Genomic DNA, 21,770 nt, shown 5'->3' on the forward strand with positions numbered 1-21,770 from the left:
GCTCTTGGTATGATGGTACCCGATTCTCTGGAGCCTTTGGTGCCTGGTGGGCTGTTGGTTAATTGTGGTTCTCCTCCCCCACCCCTCCAGCTTCATCCTCCACTGGAGCTTAATTGGTGGAGGACACAGTTGATATGTCCCCGTCTTTTTAGTTTGGGGTTCCACAATCAACTAGGAGCTGCTAGCCTCACCTGGGGTTTAATCAGTGTGGAACACAGATGAGAAAGAGAATGAAAAATGTGGATTTTGGTGGGCATCCTGCACCAATTATTACATCTATTGCATAGCGGCTATACTAATGCTTAGGAAACATTTTAGAAAATAGGACAGAAAAATTGTAAACTCCAGAGGACCAGGAAATTGGCTGTAAGATAGTGTTTTCTCTCTATTACAGAAAAGCCACACCCATGGAATTCTATCAATATGGTCACCTAAACAAGATCCACAGAGTGATACCAGCCATTGACATTCCAATATGGATGGAAGAAAATCTTCTTAGAGCCCTACTAGATGAAGAGCTACAGGTAATTAATGGAAAAGACATAGAATATGGAAAGAGAGAGAATATGTCTTCCACAAAGTCAAGATTCATAATTGGTTTGTTGTCTGACACCAAGTGCACATCCCTAAATGCATATATATCTGAGTAATAATAAATGGGCTTAATATACTGTATTTATATAAGTGTGTATGTGAGTGTGTGTATGTGTGTGTGTGTGCATTTGACAATAATATTTAAACAACAGGAGATCATGAATTTGACAGGGAGCTGGAGAACACAGGAAGAGGTGGAGGGGAAATGGAGGAAGAGAAATGATGTAAACATAGTACTATATGTAGCATCTCAAAAAGAAAAACAAAAACACAATGCCACAGACAAAGAAAATGAATTGCAGAAAGCTGTAACATATTACATACATTGCATCCACTTCTCATTTTTAGTTATCAAAGGGAGGCCAAAGGTGGAGTGATCCGCCTCTGGTGACAGTGGCGATGCTGGAGATGGCTCTGGGTTTGTTTTATCTAGTCATTCTCACGAAATGATGACATCCTCCCTCTTGAGACCAGCTCTATTACCTAGATACAACCTAGGATGTAGGGCCTTTTTCTTTGATTCGGGAGAAAAAAAAAAAACAGGTAAGAAACTTTAAAAATATAAATTTTTAAATATGCAAAACCCAATAAATGTCTTGGAAACTGAGTATTTTCTCTGAGAAATAATGAGCAGAGATGTATTAGAAAAAGTGATCAGTGCATAATTCATTAAGAGTGAAGTGTTGCTATTAAAGTTCTCAAACAGACGTACACAAAAATAACAACAGTATGGGACAGTGGGAGAGGCAGCAAGCGTGTGCAATTCACACAAATCTAGGCAGGCTGGGCAGCCTTCCTGGCTAAGAACTAGGAGTTACGCTTGTTATGGGGAACTCTCAAGGGTACTGTGCAATCAGAGGTCACAATCGAGGCAACAGAAGCAATGTCACCATATCACAGAATGGGCCAATTCAGATCAGGCTCATGACAGTCACTGAGGTCAAGGCTTGCAGCGAGTAATTGTGTTAAATGGGAATATTCCCTGTATACTTCCAGAACTGTCATCTGAACAAACAGGTCCAGGTCATCTACAGGTTACATCTGAGTTCTTTTCCTGGTACTTAAGATTTACTTTCTAGACTTAATTCCTCACAGTTTTTTTTAATCTTGCAATTGAAACTTTGTTTTGACCACGTAGATGCTTCAAGAATTTCTGTTGTCCAACCTAAATTCTCATAACCAAGCAAAACATTTCATTTCAATGTCTGCATTTGTCACTTAATTGTATCAATGTTATTTGTTCTGAAATGTTTTAAAATTCTGTCACATTGACAATATAAATAATTTAAACCTAATAATTTAGTACATTTTACTTAATTGCATTATATTTAAAATAATAGGAAAATAATTGCATGTCCAAATTAAATTGCTCAAAATCCATGTGTCATTGAATGCATTTTACTAATAAGGAACTGAATCTCAAAAAGTATTTTTTGGGAAAAACTATAAAATATATAAATAGTATTTAGTATATAGAAAAATATTTCTATTTTTGTACCATAAACATTACTCAAATTAAACAGTAATAATATAATATTGAATGGACTTCCCTTCAAATTTACAGGAGACTTATATTGCATTATATTTGTTTATAATATACTATAAGCAATTTGAATTTTATGAATTATTAATTTTATTTTCTTGAACCCCTAGGTAACATTTTTTAAATTTAGTAGCAAATATTTAAAGTACCCACATTATGCTACAATTTTGATTATGGAGGTATTTTCAACATCTAAAGTTTAAATTTATGAATTTGAATATACATTCTTATTTCTACATAGTTTTCACAAATAATGTCCAGAAAATTATTTTCTGTGGAATTTCATTTGTTCAAAAATTAAGAAAGTCAAAGTCATACGATGATTTAATAAGCTTGATAATGATTTCTATCTTGCTTTTGAATGTCCTTAAATTTAACATTTAAATTCAACATAAATAAGGACAATTCCATGTACAGTTCCAAATGAAGCTGACAATAAACCAAATTATGATATCCTAAATACACTGGTAATATATCATCCTTCAATTCAGTACATTGAAATTATTTATTTTTCATGACTTTTTAGTTAGTGTATTACCGGGGGAAAATGTGTGGACCTCGGGAGTGATATGGTACAGTCTAAAATACACTGGTCATCTTTATACTGACAATTTGTCTATTTTTAAAGCATTCTTTAGAATATGTTAGAGAATAACTGAGAATTTGTTGTCTGATAAATTATGTCATCCTTGATAAAAGTGTAAATTTCAGCTTACACTGCTTAGGGTAAATGTCAATTTCAACAACTTCTCAACATACACATTTTCATACCTTACTTTAAAAATTTAGTTCTAATATATTTGTAATCTATGACTTCATTATCTTTCCAAGGGAGGGGAAACATCAACCGTATGTTAAACATAAAATTGTTATTTTAAGGAAACACTTCTTGACCTCATTAAAACAATTAACATTTCATAACACTATATTTCACATCCAAGTTTTGGAAAAGGAAAAAAAATTATCAAAGCAAACTATGGTCAATTACATTTTCAGATCAGCAAAACGCACATGTAAAAGTCTTCCTCCCCTTAATTCAATTGTCTGAGCTGTTTTAACAGATCAGAAGGCCGCTAGGCACATGCTTGTCTGGGCTGGGGCAGAGGCAAGCTTTTCCCTTTGTTCTTGTTCTGTCTTTCCACAGGTATAAATGCTAACAGAGAAGTAAGTCTTCACACACACACATATCGATAGGTATACACAATTCATCTTACGTTAATCTAACTTGTTTGAGAGTTTACTGGTGAATTATTATAATAGCAATATTGGTCCATAGAGGGCATTTCTAAAAAGTCTAAATTATGTGAGTAGAAGGGAGAAGAAAAATTGGATGCAAGTTTGTGTTTTCGAAAAAGCTGCTGATTTTTAAGCCTCAACGACAAGAGCATCACTATCTAGACAGTTTTAAAATGGTCAGAACATAGAGGTAACACACTTTATTTTGATATCTTTGTATTTAAGATACATGATTTCCTTTTGAAAGAAAGAATTTAGAGAAACTCTCTTCTCTCATACTATGGCATCTGATTGGTTTCTAAAATTATCTGGGTTTCGCACTCTTAGACCTGGGTCACAACCTTACTGAGGGACAGGAAATAGTTATCAGGTCATTCCGTGGTCAAATGGTAAAGGATTTGAAATGCTTCAGCATTTCAAATAGTGCTAAGTGGACTCTATTCATTCAAATGATTGACTTCGACATTGAAAAGATTGTTGTTTCTTTACCAAAATCTAGACAACCTACACCTATATGATTATTGCAATATTAGGAAAAATCTAGGATTAGCAGATTTCATGAGAGTGTCAGCAAAAGCCACATAAGTCTACAAAAGCAGTCAACTTTGGAGCAGGTATGGTTATTTTAATTAAAAATATTTAAATTAAACTCTTTTGGTAGATTCTAGCAATAAAAATTGAAGTGTAAAATGAGAGGGACTAACATTATTTCTTTATGTTCTCTTTCTTCTAAATAGCCTTGAAACACTGGGGTAATTTAAGCAACCCATTTTATTATCATAAAGGATAAGATCACATATTGTCCCTGTATTCTTTTTGTTAAGTTCATGCATGTGGTAAGTTATCTTCTGTTTTTATATCTGCCTGATACTGTTTCAATTAAATATATATCTCTGATGAGGAAAAAGGGAAAACAAGAGGAAGCTGGGGGAACAGAGAGTAAATATTCAAAAAGAATTACACCATACTTGACAATTTTTCCTGAAGATCAAATAATTCTTGATAATAAAAATGATTACTTTTTAAATCAGTAATCAAATTTGATACATTAAAATCTCATGGATCAAAAAGGTATGTTTTATAGCTATATGGTCGGGGAAGGAAGACAACTAAGCCAAAGTGATGGCATGTCCAAAATGCCCAAAAGCCTAAGTAGGACTTATGACCTGACACTGCATGAAATAATGGGACCTAGTCACAAATGCATCTAGCTATCTTTGCTGGAATTAAGAATTATCCCTATGCTTTGCTCCACGATATTGGAGGCCAGCAGTTCTATCACTGATAGACAGAAGGTTGGAAAACTAAGCACGGATTTTATTTTTAAGTTTTATCTTAAAGTAAGAAACCAGGCTATTAAAACTCCGTAACCAAAGCTGGAGTGCGTGCACTGGAAGGCCCCTGCAGTCCTTTACAGCTCTTCAGAGGCCTTGGTTATGAACTGGTTTTGCACTCTGCCAGCAGAGCAGACCTGACCCACGGAGAGCACTCTTTCAGATCAACACTGCCTCGGGCCTTTTTGCTTTCTCCAAGAAGTCTTACATTTCAGGCATCAAGTTGAATTTCTTCTGGAGATGATTAACCCAAACCCATGACAGATTTTTTCCAAGATATCCAACCCCTTATGTTTATTTTATCCTGGCTCTTTTTTGGATGTACTGGACACAAGTAACTTACTCATTTTACATGTTAAAGGGTTGGTGGGGGAGACATTAATTCCCTTAAAAAATGAGAAAATATTTCAGTGTGCAGGGCTTTATTGTGTGTGCTCACACTAGCTACATGATTTTGAATTTTAAAAAAGATATTTCTCCTCTACTATAGAATTAAAAAAAATTTCATCACATCACAAGATACAGATCTTACACTTTTTGGAGCAATGCATTCTTGTGATGTACTGAGAAACACAATGTTAGAAGGGTCAGTTTCTGTTTCCGTAAGCTCCATTTGTAGGGGGTTTCAACTAACCTATGTCTTGGCACACACATTTTCAGCTGATAGTCAAATAAAATCCTATAAAAGGTCTATTCTTCTAGTGCTGTAGCAACCACCCCAATCATTGTTTTTATTATTCAAGTTTTCTTCTTATCAGTGAGACAAATAAGTCAGGTGTTTGATGGAACAGTTGATGTGTAGCTTTTAAACTTCAAGATGGCTACATGAATTACTGAACATGGGTATAGGTTTTAATATATGACTTCTCTTTTTTTTTAAAGAAACATTATAAAAGGTGATGCCATTATAGCATTTTGAGGACATATTCAGATACCGTATTCTGATAAAAATAGAATTATAATCGTAAGTATGAGTTATTTAAAATATTTTATACATTAATTTCAAATGCATTAGCTGCCAACATATAGCAACATAATCATATTTAATAACATAATACATATTTTTATACTAACAGAACTGTATCATAATTAAAAAAATAAAGGCTTTTTAATGTAAAAGCTTAGTTTCATTACAGAATCTGATAGCGGAAAATATGTTAAGAGGTGGAAATTCCATTGGGCATTATATACCAATTATAAAATGTTCTTCATTAGACAGAAAGATGTGCAGATGTGTATCTGTGAAGACAGAGTGGGGATGGGCACAATAGTTGGAGAGCAGTTTAAATTACACACCACCACAAACACAAGTCCATTTGGACATAAGCATGACATTTATTTATTCATATTGTTTAAATAAACTTGCAACTTTGCTTTAGCATTTGGTTATGATAAAATGCTAACCAGATAGTAAATATAGTTTAGTTTCTTAAAATTTTTAAGAATTCCTTGTGATAGAAGTCCATTTAATAAATTTCCAGACGGTGTTTTACATAATTTTTCCCATAAAAGAGAAAAAAAATCTCATACATAGTTTATGGTACTAGATACAAAATCCATAGCATATATTTTAGGAAGCTTCAAGTGATTATTATTTCTCATATTGATACCCAACTTAAAAATGCTTTAAAATGTTTTTTTTTAAGTGCTAGAATCGTAAGAAGTACTGGAAATCAATTAAGTCTATGTGCTGAGGAATTCTAGGTGTGTGCAGTTTTCTCTGTGTCTGCATAAAACGGCAATGCAAATTTTATCTTTATGAAACACATATCAATATCTGAGTCAAAATATTTTATCGCTAAGTGAAGGATAAAAACTAAGTTAATTTTTGTAATTAGATTTATTACTGGAATGTTTGGAGATATCAGATTCTTCTTTTGTTCATGCTTCAGTGGGCTACCTAAGTTCAGGACCCTGTACAGGGCAAAAGGGAAGAAGTGGCCAGGGACAGCATATAAACCGGGGTGGTAGGTTAATGCCAGAGTGTGACCGATTGATTGATTGACATCACCTTGAAAAATCTGGATTAAGGGAGTTTATTAAATTTATTTAGGTAGATTTTTAAGTAGAATGGATCACTGACTGGATTCGGCATCTTACCCATTTGCCAGAACCTGGAAAATTCATTTGCGCTCAAGAATAATTCACTAAGCAGAATAGTACACGTCTCACCAAACACTGCCTACTTATGCAAACTACATTCAATATAAAATACATCAAAATGTATCCAGTTACTATAATAGAATTAAATTCTAAATATAATCTTATTGCAAGTGGCTACTGGTTTTGATACTGGCAAGAGCTAAAAGTAGTTCTAGTGTTTTATGTGTACTAATTCATTTGCTGAGCTCCAAATTATACATTATTTCTCTAAAGTTTACTTATTTTAAAACTAGAAAGCAGACACAGAAATGCTAAGGAGCAAACTTTAGATTTAAATTTAAGAGTCCTGAGTCCACAATCCAATTTTTGGACTATTTTTGGCTCTTTATTTTTATTTCTTAAAATAAAACAAGAATGCAGAAATACCTTATAGATGGAAGTGAAGCCTTAGGATAAAACATACGAGCTCAAAGTTTCCCCAAAGCACTGTGGAATCTCTAAAAACATGCCAATCATTTGGGCTTTTCTGACACATAGGACGTATATTGACAATAGGTTTAATTTCATTCTTTCAGATAATGTTTGTAAATTGATGAACCACTAAAAATGAAGGAATGATATGCATACTAAGGTTTTTAAGATCAACACAGTTGTCTAGGGTCCATGAGCATAACTTTGAATACATTATGAAGTTTGCTAAGTTGATTTCAGGGTGACTGAGAGTAGAACTTACAACCTAAATGTGAACATTAAACATGTTAAAAGTTTACGTTGGGAACGGGTCAGTATCTGAATTTGAGGACTAGCAACTGACAGGAAGAGTTCGCTACAAAACCAAAGTTGTTTTTTTTTTTTTTTCTTTTGAAGTCAGAAATGTATAGTAATCCATCAAACAGTTCTTGAGTGTTTGGTATAAATGAAGCCAATATGGTTAGTGAGTCCTAAGGGCAGGAGGTTTCAGGCATAAGACCAAGATTTGATTCCCTGAACTTTGAAAGACTAGCAATCTGGAGAAGACCGTTAATTGCACAGGTAAGTGTAGAATCAAGTGTGAGGTTGGCTGAGTTAAGAATGACTGCGAGAGGAAATTTTATTTATTTGAACCGTGAAGAGCAAGGACAATTGATACCTAAGAGTTTATTTGCCTATGGTTCTAAAGGATGAGAGTCCATCATGGTAGGTTGTATAGAAACAAGCTCTGGACATGTTGGCAGGTTCAGGACATAAAATAGAGATAGCAACATGAATTGGCATGAGACTAGGAATACTCAAAGTCCACTCTTTGTGACATGCTCCAGCAAGAATCCACCTCCCGAAGAGTCCACAACCTCCCCAAACAACACCACCAGTTGAAAACAAGCATGCAGATCCCCGAGCCAATGGGTCAAAATTCTCATTCGCTCCTTTCCTCTCTTCTCTCATTTCCTTCCCTCCTTCTCCCTACCCCCTTTTCATTTCTCCTTCCTGCACTGCCCCTCTCCTTTCTTCCCTTTTCAAGAAGGTAATACTTGCCAGAACTGGATGGAATAGACCTTGATATTGAACATTCAGTATATAGAATTATAAAAAATCAAGTCCTGAGAAGATAGTTGCTTTATGCCTATATGTTCACCAGCAAACTGTAGCTTGAAACTCTGTGTGTATGTCTATGTTCCACTTAGTGTTACCAAAGTGACAAGGGTCTCAACAGAGCTTGGTGTTCTTGAGTTCAAAAACTTCGCTTATTTAGAGTTAAAATAAGTAAAACAAATTAAAATATAGCTCATATCCAATAGACTGAAACTAAAAATTCATTTTAGATGATAATCCCTTCTTCAGGTCTTTTCTTCCCTAACAGTTACATATAAAATGGTTTGCAAATCAAAATTCTTATGGTACTTCATTTTTAATTCCATATAAATCCAAGCAGATTTTCACTTATGTAATCTTTTCTAAGAATAGTGAAGATGTTTCTTTTCTTGTAACATAAAAGTATATCATGAGAATTCTAGTAGTTCTAAAGATAAAACACTTGGAACAACACATTATACAAACAGCAAATTGACAGTAAAGAACAAAACATATGCCGGGCGGTGGTGGCGCACGCCTTTAATCCCAGCACTCGGGAGGCAGAGACAGACGCATCTCTGTGAGTTCGAGGCCAGCCTGGTCTACAAGAGCTAGTTCCAGGACAGGCTCCAAAGCCACAGAGAAACCCTGTCTCGAAAAAAAAAAACCAAAAAAAAAGAACAAAACATTATATATTTATATTATAATGTGTTATAGACAAAACGTTATTCAAAATAGGATAGAAACATAGTGAATGGTGTCTCAAGATAGATAAATGTCTTCCTAAATGACTGATGTCTGTGAGAACAAGAGAATGCTAAGTGAAAGGACTTTCTGGGCTGCACATGGACAACTATCCAAGTTGCCACAAGTAGACATGGGCGAATATCTCTTAATCAAGTCTGTATGTAAGGTCAGCGTTCTTTGTGTTTTTACTTACTCAAAAAACCATTTACTGAAAGTTTACTTTTCTTTAATATTCATTTTTTTATTATTTATTTTGGTATTTGAGGCAGAATTTCTCTGTTTAACAGCCTTGGCTGTCCTGGAACTAGCTCTTGTAGACCAGGCTGGCCTTGAACTCACAGAGATCCGCCTGCCTCTGCCTCCTTAGTGCTAGGATTAAAGGTGTGTACCACCACTGCCCAGCTTTATTTTATTTTTTTAACAATTTGTTTTTTAAATTTTACATAGCAATATCAGTTTCCTCTCTTGCCCCTCCTTCTACTCCCCACTTCTTCCTTTGCCCACTTTCCATCCACTCCTCAGAGAGAATAAGGCCTCCCATGGGGAGTCAACAAAGTATGTCAAATCACTAGCGGCAGGACCAAGGCCCTCCTTCTTGTATGTAGGCTGAGCAAGGTATCCTTTCATATGGAATGGGCTCCAAAACATCAGACTTTTTATGATGGAAGACATTCTATTTTCTCATCAAAAATTTAAAAATTATGTTCTTTAAAGGCATGCATTTAGTATTGTCATGTCATGTTGTATGTGAACACAATTCTTGTCTTTTATACACATAGGGAGTCAGGTTAAACCCAGTAAATGGTACATGTGTCTTCATGGCTCTATGGCCTTGAGCCCAACAACTAACATCATTGAATACCAGAAGATATAAGATATTCACAATGTGGTAAGAATACAGTAATTCAAATTATAACTATTATAGGAAACCAAGCTACTGACAAACTACATTTTCTAAAGCTTTGTAGCCATGTCTAGTCTGATTAATAATGTATTTTACTCCACAAAACAAGACTACAGACATTTCTTAGCAGGATGCTTTCAGATTCTTGTTTCCACATTTCCTGTGGCTAAATGCTAGTCAATATAAATGTTAGCAAATCTCTGTTAACTCTTAATATATAAACACTGCACACTATTAGCAAGTATTTTATATACAGCTATGGAAACACAAAACCTACTCTAAAACAATCTGCATTATATGATTTTGTGCTCCAACTGTCATTAAAACAGAGAAAGAAGAAGAAAATGCTTGTAATCATAAAGCAAAAAATACCACAAAAGACGATGGTTTGATTAGGATGCTCTGAAGTTAAAATGATAGAAATTAAAGTTTTTCAAATGTCTTCATTACTTGAAAATTTAACACAAAATATTTAAGCATTTATGGCATATAGGAACATATGGTATCTGTAAATCTTCCATTTTATAAGAGGACAAATAGGATTCATGTTTGTGATGACAGCACCATGCTGCGATGTAAGAAAACTTGACTTTAAAATCAAGTAAAACCATTCCAGGGAATGACGAACTGCGACTTAAACCATCTCCCTGAGAAAGTGGTCAGACTAGACCCGATTGTTTCCAGCTTCATTTCTTCCCCCTGGCTAATACTAAAATTGTAAATTTTCTTTTGCTTTAGAAGTAGCAAATTTAGAAGCTCAGTGGATGAGGGTAGGGGAGGAATGTCATTTATATATAAATGAGCAGAAATGAAGTAAAAATATATTGTTCTCTTTAGGACTGTGTGTGAAGCTTCCTGAGGTTTCAAAAAATGAACAGATGTTAATCAAAATATTGCCATTGATTAACATGAATCCAAAGGCAAATAGATTTGGTTCTCAAAATTTAGCATTATCATAATGTCAATATTAGTAGCTAATTATAGGATAAACATCAAATATTAATTGCAATGATGGGAAAAATTACTTCTTCCTTTATTTTGGTGCCAAAAAGGATACAAGAATTAAAATGAAATACACCATTAATCTCCTAGAGTTTTGCATTACCTAATATATTAGTTTTTATTTTTATCAGTGATTTAATTCTCAAGTGTATACCCTGAAATCTTGTTCTTGAAAGTGTACGTTATGTTTTGATTCTCCTAGATTTGCCTTTACGAAGAAATCAGCTTACTTACAGGTTCTTACTCTTTATATGACTTTGGACAAGTCACTTCTCAAATTCTCAAAATCATTGATTTCTCACAGTTATTAGACATGTATCAGAGTCTCTAAAAGAGAGGAAGCTCAGAGTTTTAATAAGAAATGCAGATTTTAAGCATTAAAAGCCATTAATTTAGAATCAATGTTGCCAATAATTTCAGTTTTGGACCACTTAATATGTAAGTATGATGTGTATTTATGTCCTTTGCAAATAGGATCTCAGGTCATACTGTTAGTGGTCACCAAACTACGTATAATTCCAGTCAATTTTATGAATACTAATTAATGACTCTATAATTAAGCATAGCTCTCAAAGGATTAAAGTTCAGTTTCAAGTACCGTTACTAAGTGGCTCATAAGTGCCTCTTATTCCATCTTCAGGATGCAACACTTTACCCTTAGCTCTGTGAGCACCTGTACACACACATATACACACACATACACACACGAACATGTACACACACTTGCACAAATGCACACACACGCGCACGAATACACACATGCACACACACATAATTTAAAAACTAGTAAAAACATAAAAATGAAAACTTAAAAATGAAAAAAATAATTAAAATGAAACAGAAAATAGTAAATTAGCAGAAGTTAGCCCTCTGAAGCAAACACAGGCAATAGCTAATAAAGTTCAAATACAAGTGGTTATGATCGAATGATACTGATGTCTAGTCAGACTACAGGGTATTAGTAGTTCTGTCTAAAGGAATTAGCCAAGACAAAAATAGAAAAGGCATTCTAATATGTAAAATGTAACTGTCTCTATTTGTTGACATCATAGTCTTACCTACTCTTTTACCACAAAAATCCTAATATACTTGACCAATAAATTCAGTAGTGCACTAAAATACAAAACCTGAGTAGTTTTCCACATATGTACAAAAGGTATTTATAAAAGCTTAAAAATGAAATTAAATCAACAAGTTAATTACAAAAGCAACAACAATAAAATCCTTATATACAAATTTACAAACACACAAGGGCTGAAAAATATTTTTTGCCAACATTTTCTTGCAAGACTTTTGTAAAACTTCAATGCAATTGTAACAAAATTCAAGGTTATTTTTCACATAAATGGAATAAAATTATTAAATTTGCATGGAACCACAAAAGAGCTAAGACTATCATGAGTTTAGAGAGCAAAGCTTAAGGTATCAAATTCCCTGATTTCAATATTTATTAGAAAACAATTGTCATCAAAACAGCATAATGCTGGCATGGAGACAGACACATGAGCAAAGAAGAGGATAAGAAAACTTAGAAGCAAACCCACACATTCATGGTTAGTTTCATTTTCACACATAAGCCCCAAGAATATGCAATATGGAATGGATAATTTTTTCAAAAAAATTGAAACGAGACCACTTTAAAAAGTATGGAGGGAACTGAAAAACAATGACACAGGATAAAATTTAAAATACATTCATAATTTTTTCTATCCATCCATTCATCTATCTATCTATCTATCTATCTATCTATCTATCTATCTATCTATCTATCTATCTTCTATTTATCTATCTACCAATCATTTTTCTTTCTATCAGTCTGTCTATCTTTTTATCATCTATCTACTTATCATCCATCCATCTATAAAAAAGGACATATAAATGACCAAACTGTATATGAGAAAATGTTCAGAATCACTAACATAAGGACAATTAAAACTATAATGAAATATTGTTTACTTTTGCAAGATGGATTTTATTATACACATAAAAGGTAAAAAGCCATCATGTGGAGAAAAAGGAACAAATATACATGGCTAGAGGAATATAAAATAGCACAAGCTATTAATTAAAATATGATGGAAATTTCTCAGAAAACTGCATGTTGAAGTATAATTTGATCTATCAATCTCACCACTGGATAATTATCCAATGGTAATGAAGACAGAATGCTAGAGACATCTCTGGAACTCTCTGTTTATTGCATTAAACATAGTCAGCAAAATATATCAATGACTGCAGAGTCTAGTAAAACATGAGTGGGTAAAGAAAATATCATATACATATACAAAGAAATATTATTCAGTCTTAAGAAGGGTGAAGGATGTTGGGCAGTGGGGACGCATGCACACCTATAATCCCAGCACTAGGAAGGCAGAGGCAGGTGGATCTCTGTGAGTTTGAGGTCAGCCTGGTCTACAAGAGCTAGTTCCAGGACAGGCCCCAAAGCTACACAGAGAAACCCTGCTTCGAAAAACAAAAGCAAAATTAAAAAAAAAAAAAAGGTGAAGGAAATTAGATTATTGTGACAACATGAATGGAACTGAAGGACATTACTGTAAGCGACATAGAAAACACAAAAGGCATATCATGTATCTCTAAGTGGAATCTAGTCATGTTGAACTGATGAACATAAAAAGTAGAAAAACGGGTACCAAAAGTCAAGGTAGGGAGAGTGAAGGAATGAGAAAATGCTGATTAAGACCTAGGCAGCAAAAGCAGGTGTTGAGTCCCAACATAAATCAAAGATAATAGAGACGATAATGGCACATTGTTTACTTCAGAACAGTTAATGGAATAATTTAAATATTTCACCATAGAAATTATAAGTAGTTGAAGTAATATACAGACGGATTAGCTAAATTTAATCATGCCACGTGGTATACATATTAAAAAGTTCATATTGTTCCTTATAATTTCATATAATCATGATTTATCAATGAACATTAAAAAGAATAAAATAACTTATAGCAGGGACTATCCAGGAAGGTGACATGAGCAATCATATATTGTTTTCTACTGATGGAACCTGTAAATCTCATTGTAAAGCAGTTTAATAAATGCCATACTATAAACATTTAAATTTACTTGCTTTGATTTACTATTTATTTATAGAACATAATTAAACCAGATAGTTGAAACAGATATTTTTCTTTAAAGAATTAAGCTGTGTTACACAACTTGTGGCATTCACACTTATAACACTGCAACTCTGCTTCCTCCTAGGTTAGTAGCAAACACTCAAGGGTGACTTCAGGATTCTTAACTGTTCAGAGCCTTTCAAGAGAATATAGAGATTTGACTTTCAAGGCAAGATTAGATATTTAAACCCAAGTGAGAATTATATGTGATAACAGAAGTAAACAAGGAGAGGTACCTAACCATCAAACAAGCAAGCAAACCTGTAATAGATCTATATAATTTTTAGGTCCTCTGTCCCGGAGGAAGAACCAAATAATATCTGACACATGGCATACTTCTGGTTAACCTGCAAACAGGAGTGATCAAAGCCTAGCCTTGACTAGGTTTAATGAAAAGTCATTTTCTTCATTTTACGAATGTGGCAAATGATATAAACAGGTATTTTATAAAAATGGACAGATGAATGATAAGATTTTTATATCATGCTATTTAATATAATTAATTCCATATCAAATATTCCTCAGGTGGAACCATATTTCTCATGTGGATATCATCATCTGTCTATTGATATCTGAAACAAAGCATTTAATATAATTTGCAAGACTCATGACATTTCACATGGTCATGACTGAAAAATTGAAAAAGAAAGGTTTTTTATAACTCCTACAATGTTACTATAAAATAAATTGGAATTATAGAATCAATATTCAAATAATACTATGATCTAATTTTAGGATAATAAGAAAATTAAAAAACAATGCTGGCATACCATAGTCATGAGATATTATTCCACATGGAGTTATTTAATCTAAAACCTATAGCAAATTTAATTTTGATTTCCCTCATGGGGGGTTCAGAATCTGACTATTAATTTTATTTTAGTTTTTTTCTTAAGGGAAAGTAAGTTTTAATGTTCTAAAACTAAAAGGTAATGGTTATGTAACAGTAAGGTTAATTGAATTGCAATCTTAAAATAATTCATATAATATACAAGTTGTATCTCAAAAAAAACTTGGTTTCCAAATGCACCAACCACTGGGCAGCTCAGCAGGTCAGCCTGCTCAATTAAGTTTCCCTTTGCATCAGTAAACATATGTCTACTTACAGGTTGAGTTCAAACAAGCATATGAGACAGCATGGAATTTTGTCTTTTTTCACCTTTTTTAATTAAGAATTTTTTAATACAATCTTTTCTCATTTTATATAACTATCCCTATACCCACTCCCTCCCCTCCTCCCACCCTACCTTTCCCCTCACTCCATGCCTCCATCCACTCCTAAGAAAGGGTAAGTCAACAAAGTCTGACACTCCACTCCAAGGTAAGACCAAGGCCTTCCTCCCTATATCTAGGCTGAGCAAAGTATCCCTCCAAAGAGAATGTGCGCCTAAGGCATTTGATTTAAGACTGGGCTTGACACTAGCATTTTATCTTTAACGTCTTTTGAAAGGGACAAATGCTAGCAGATTAATTGGAATTTTTTTTCATGTAGTGTAGAAGGAGCGGCGGGCTTCTTCCCGCCATCTGGCTAGCTTTATATCCGAAATAATTACATGGAAACTATATTTTTCAAAACATTGTCTGGCCCATTAGTTTTTGCCTCTTATTGGCTAATTCTCATATCTTGCTTTAACCCATATTTAGTAATCTGTGTAGCACCACGAGGTGGTGTCTTACCAGGAAGGATTTTAGCCTACGTCCATCTCGGAGAGGAGAGCTATGATGTCTGCCTGACTCTGCTTTCTTCCTCCCACAATTTTGTTCTGTCTACTATGCCTACCTAATTTTCTGTCCTATTAAAGGGCCAAGACAGTTTTTTTTATTAACCAATAAAAGTAACATATAGACAGATGACCCTCCTCCATCAATGTAGAACCATTATTGTCAAAGCCCATTCTTTAAAATCAAACACCTTAGAATAACCACAATAACTAATACCCACAAGTTGGGAAATTTATCTATCTATCTATCTATCTATCTGTCTGTCTGTCTGTCTGGCTGGCTGTCTGTCTGTCTGTCTGTCTGTACATAATACTCATTCAGTATAATAAAGTTCCAAATATTTAGGAGGACTGCAAAACAAATCTTAAAACACCAAAACAAACACATATTGCATGAAAAAAAACCAAATACAATTATGCAGATAAAACTTATGTACAAACCCCATGCTCTATAGAATGTCTTCTGTCCCTACTGTGAACTTTTAGCTTATTTTGTATTGGTTCATAGTTAAAAAACAAAACAAAACAAAACAAAACAAAACAAAACATGCTCTTCACATGCACTCCCATGGTTAGGAACTGGGAATACACTGGAACACTTTATGATAGAGCTCTTTCTGAATGTTCAAGTCATCTAAATTTTTATTTTATTTTATTTTATTTGGTTTTTCGAGACAGGGTTTCTCTGCAGCTTTAGAGCCTGTCCTGGAACTAGCTCTTGTAGACCAGGCTGACCGCGAACTCACAGAGATCCGCCTGCCTCTGCCTCCCGAGTGCTGGGATTAAAGGCGTGCGCCACCACCGCCCTGCTTCAAGTCATCTAAATTAAATACCTCTTTCTTCTAGGTACTTACTTTCTGTAGTAAGGATGTCTTTATTTAACAGGGGAAAGTTATCGATGGAACTGATGCTCATCTTACTGCAATTGTTAGTATTACTTATGAAAAGAGTGAACTGCTAGCTAACATAATAGCAGGAAATAGAAGGCTATTTGAAAGCCTAGGCTTGTTTTAATTTTGGAAATCTAATTTAATTCTATTACAATATTTCCTAAAATACTGAGATTTTATTTTTAATTTTATGTGTATGGATATTTTTGCTTGCGTGTGGTCTGTGTACCTCGTGAGTACCTTGTGCCTGAGGAGGCTAGAAGGTGTTTTGTATACTCTAGAACTGGAGTCACCGATAACTGCAAGTCTCCAAGTAGATGCTGGATTTTAATCCAGGTCCTATTAAAGGGTATCCTCTGCTGTTAACCAATAAATCATCTCTCCAGTACCAATACTGAGTTGACACCCTCAATGGACACTAAATTTTGAAATTGTCTTACCATGAAAAATTGCAAACATTAAAAAAAATAATGGATAATAACATATACATATATACATGCCATAAACTATTCAAGCAATAAACTTTATCACCTTCTGCATATGTTTTAAGTATTTTTAAAAATATTTGCTTCTTGTTATATTCTTCCAAGAAAACTCTAGATTTCATGACTTCTGGCCATACATACTTGAATATGTTACTCTATATCACAATAATTTAGTGACTTTCAAATCATAATGAAATGCAAATCACAATGAACCCATTCTTGATCGTGTTATCAATAATGTATGCTTTTTAAGATTTATTACATAAAAATAAGAAGATCATAGTTATTTTCCATTCAAAAGTACATGCCTTTTTCCTTCTGTTATAAATAATTATCAGGAAGTATGGGTAGCATAAATAATAAAATTTTAGTACTACAAATAGGTATGAAACTGGTAAGTCACATTATGGTTCTGTTTAAGGATATGAAAATTTAATTCTTTGGTATGGTGAAGTCAGAAAGGAAACCTGTGAACTAGACGTGAAAACCTTCATTCTAAAAGTCACTGAGAAAGCTTTCAATATAACAAAGTATAATTAGTACTGTTTAACAACATACTGTATGTGTATATGTCAACATACTGTAAGTGTATCAGAATATCATGTGATCAGTCTCACTAATTCAAGCTATTATAATTTGTACTCATTAAGATTTTATATCAATATTAAAACTGATGATACATTATTACATGGTTATTTATACAACAATCAAAGGCACATAAAATCTAGATAAACACTAACACAAATGAAAATAGGGTTTTCGAGGCTATTTTACACAAACACACACATACATACATATATGTGTGTACTTTAGGTCATAGGAGGGCTGTAAACGTTTTAACACCTTTTTTCTATCCTTACAGAACATTTTAATCTTTCCATGTCTTACATTAAACCTTACCTTCAAAGTAACTGACCCTCCTCAGCTGTGACCTCTTTGATGACTTTGTAACACGAACTTCATTTTTGTGTTTTTTGAATAATGCTAGTCGCACAGAGGGTTCTAGGGGAAAAAAAAGAAGAAGTAAGACCAGCTCTTGGTTACTCCTTCTCTAATATGAACATATTTTTTCTTTTGCTGTTATTAAAAATAATATGCTTTTTATTGGGTCTCTGTGAAATTGCCAATGCCTTTAACTTGATAATATAAAAAAAGAAATGCCCAGAAATTGTATATTCTTAATCGTATCATCAATCCTATGGCCCTCCTTCAGTAGAAAGTCAGAAATGTTAATAATATTGTGAAAATTTGAACATATATTCTTTGACATCATCTTTATATTTGGGAGTCAGGCTACAGTTATTTTAGTTCCTTTCCTAGTATTTCTCCTCAAGCTAGAAAAAGCAGTTGATTACCAGGCAGGAGAGTACACTCACTACATCCTCCCTAAACTATCCAGACAACACAGCTGTGAGATGGAAGCAAGACAGCAAGAAACCAGCTTGCCAGAAAAATCTTGATATTGTGAGAAAGTGGTGGTTTCTCTTCTATAATAACATATTTACAGAACTGAAAAGTTAAATATTTTTCTCTGTACTTTAAAGTTATAAATACTATTATTCTATCATATTACAGGGTGAGTCACAGTGAATGTAGGGCCTTGCAATTTTTTATTAACGACAAATAATTGTATGGAATGTGAAAAATGGGTTTTGGTCCTGCAGAATTTAGAGGTTTTCCCTAAGACTGAAAACGCAGGGATGTAAGCACCAGGTATGAAAGCTTTGTGGAAAAGTAAACACTTTTAGTACAGCAAAACCACCTTTTCAGGGTGGTACATTTTCTTTCTAGTATCTTAAATTGTTTGGAAAAAAAGTCTAGGAGAGTGAGAATGTCTAGTGTAATAGAATTAAATCAAACAAAGAGTCAACATTTTAAAAACTGAAGACACTAAAGCACATTAATAGTTTAGCGCTAAAGTAGTAGGTTTCAAACTGTACACTGAGAAGAGACAGAAAAGCATCTGTGGAAGGGTGCTCCATGACGAGTAACCTGGCAGTTCCCAGTAGTCTTCCAGCGTAACTGAGCCCCATTAAAGCTCACTTTCGTGTTTCACAAACAGTATTTTGTCCATGTCTACAGAAACTATAAGTCAGTGTTTGGCTCCCTTCTGAGGTATCTGCACCTTATGGTATTATAATTACAGGAAGTTTCTACAAAAATGCTCTAGGAATTAGCAACAATAACAAATGTACAGACACTCCCCCCATCAACAGGTAGGATGTTATATAAGCCATCCACATATCTAGTGCTATCTCAAAAGAAACAGAAGTCAATAATGAAAAGTATAATTTCAATTGCTCATTGCTGTGGTTCATCATAATCATCTTCCCACTCTCTTAGTCTTCTTTCTTCTCGCACTCTTATTAGATCTATGCTGCTTTCATCTAGGTGCTCAATAAATGTCACAAACAAACATAAGGCAATGCAAATCATAACAACATTTTCTAATAATTTATATCTTTGGCAAATACTCTGAATATAGGATATAGATAGATGGATCCATCATTGCTTAGCTTTTACTCTAAAGGATAAAACATTATGGATAAAAGACTGGAACTTTCTTGGAAAAAATAGCAAGCACTCTTGCTCTGTACAAATTCATATGTGAAGCAGGGGTGTCACTAGTACATACTTCCCTCATACTGTCAACTCAGAGCCAATCCTTTAGTACACAGAGACTATTTAGAATGCATGTCTGAAAAATGCTCATAAAACTAATTTTGTTTTCCAAGAGCATATGAGGAGCACTACTGCACCATAAATATCCTTTGAGTTTCAGAACATGTTGATTGCATCACCTTAAACTGATTTCAAAAGTTCCTTTTAATTGCAAAGCGATAATGATAAGAAGACGGATATATGGTGATTTAAAATGAGGAAAAAAAAACTACAGTTTCAGGGGCTCTGACACCTTTAACCAAGGTGCATACAGTGAATCTAAATAAATGATTAAAAAAGAGAAAAAAAATGGATGCCAAAAGTCCCTAGAAATAACACCATGGATAATAACATTCTGAAGTTTAGAAAACACACAGTCAAGCAGGGAAGCCAGGAAAACAGGGATACTGTAAAGAGAAGAGCTTGTGGATCATTTTGTGTACATTGTTCAGTGGGCCAGATCCTATGTCCACCTTTTACTAGTTACACGGATATAAGCAAACTGATCTTGCACTTTGTCAAGTCTTTCCAACATTGACTTTGACTAGGAGAGTTGACACAGCGTGTGTAAATTACATGCTCACATAAGTGTAGGCACTCAATAAATGCCACCAGCAAATGTAGCTGAACACAAATCATGACAACATTTTAAAATGATTAAGTTACTGGAAAATACCTTTAATCATTCCTAGAATAAGGTAGGCTGTGCAGAGAACAGGTAGACAGATACAGATAGACGGTTCGATCCAACATTGTTCACTTTTTAAAGTAAGTTTTTCTCATTAAATATACTTGTCTGTCATTATTGTTACTTTAAAAGTTCTTTCTCTCTCCTAAAATCCCTTGCCAGTGTACAAAAATCTTTAAACACATCTAAGGAGACTTTCAAGTATGAGAACCAAATTCATTTATGCATTTGGCTCCATGTGTAATATTTTATAACCATTATCTCATTAAGGCAATATTATTTTATTTTATTCATTAAGTTTCTAGACAATATCTATCATTTGCATAATCTTTTTTCAGTTTCTATAGTCTCAGTTGTGATTAACTGTGGGGTTCCTCTGCAGAACACCCCCTTGCACCCCATAAAGAATTGAGCCACCTGCCTGCAACTGCCCTGGCTAAGGAGAGGAAGTGCCCTGCTTGCCATCCAGCCCCCAGGTTCTAGAGACAATCAGATGCAGCGGGGAGGCCAGTCAAGCAGGAACTCGTTTATTTCCTTAGAACATGCAACTTATAAGGAAAACCCCACAAATCCCAGAGGAAGTAGGAGAATTAACCAATCACATTAGCAGTCACATCTGCTTGAGCTTCAGCTCCTATAGCCCCTAATGGAGATCACCAGGACATCAGGTATTTTAAATCATCTTACCCCAGCTTTAACTCCAATCATCCTTTTTGTAAATAAGTTAGGTCTCCTCCCCCATTGCTCCCCTTCAGCACCATCTTGGCTGGGAATATTTTTATGGGCTTTGTAACGTGACTGTTTACTGAATTTTGTGCCTCTTTCTGGCTCTCATGCTTTTGGTATAGCTGTCATGCTTTTGGTGCCAACTGTGCCTTTTATTAAATGTCAGTGTTATTGGTGCTAACTTAGCTACTCCAGCCTCCTATGTGCTCGATTCAGTCCACAATTAACGCCCTTAATGCCATTCTTTTTACAAAAAAGGATGCAGGCAGAAGGGGCTTGGTCCTCCCTGAACTTAATGTGCAAGGTTTTGTTGACTTCCATAGGAGGCCTTACCCTTTCTAAGGAGTAGATGAGGGATGAGTTGGTGGAAAGCGGGGTTGGTGAGTGGAAAGAGGGGTTGGAGGGGGGAACTGTGATTGGTATGTACATTGAATAAAAACTTTAAATATAT

At 34.3% G+C, this 21,770-nt stretch overlaps 1 protein-coding gene across 1 annotated transcript in view; it reads right to left on the bottom strand.

The window, feature by feature from the left end:
• Lrriq1 (leucine rich repeats and IQ motif containing 1) overlaps positions 1 to 21,770 on the bottom strand; it is a 140,471-nt gene that overhangs the window by 39,017 nt on the left and 79,684 nt on the right. The window contains exon 23 of the mRNA XM_038314967.1: positions 18,145 to 18,246. Within this exon, the coding sequence (XP_038170895.1) occupies positions 18,145 to 18,246 (102 nt within the window). The remainder of the gene's footprint in view (positions 1 to 18,144; positions 18,247 to 21,770) is intronic.

The sequence above is a fragment of the Arvicola amphibius genome, chromosome 17 (assembly GCF_903992535.2).
Source record: "Arvicola amphibius chromosome 17, mArvAmp1.2, whole genome shotgun sequence".
NCBI lineage: Eukaryota > Metazoa > Chordata > Mammalia > Rodentia > Cricetidae > Arvicola > Arvicola amphibius.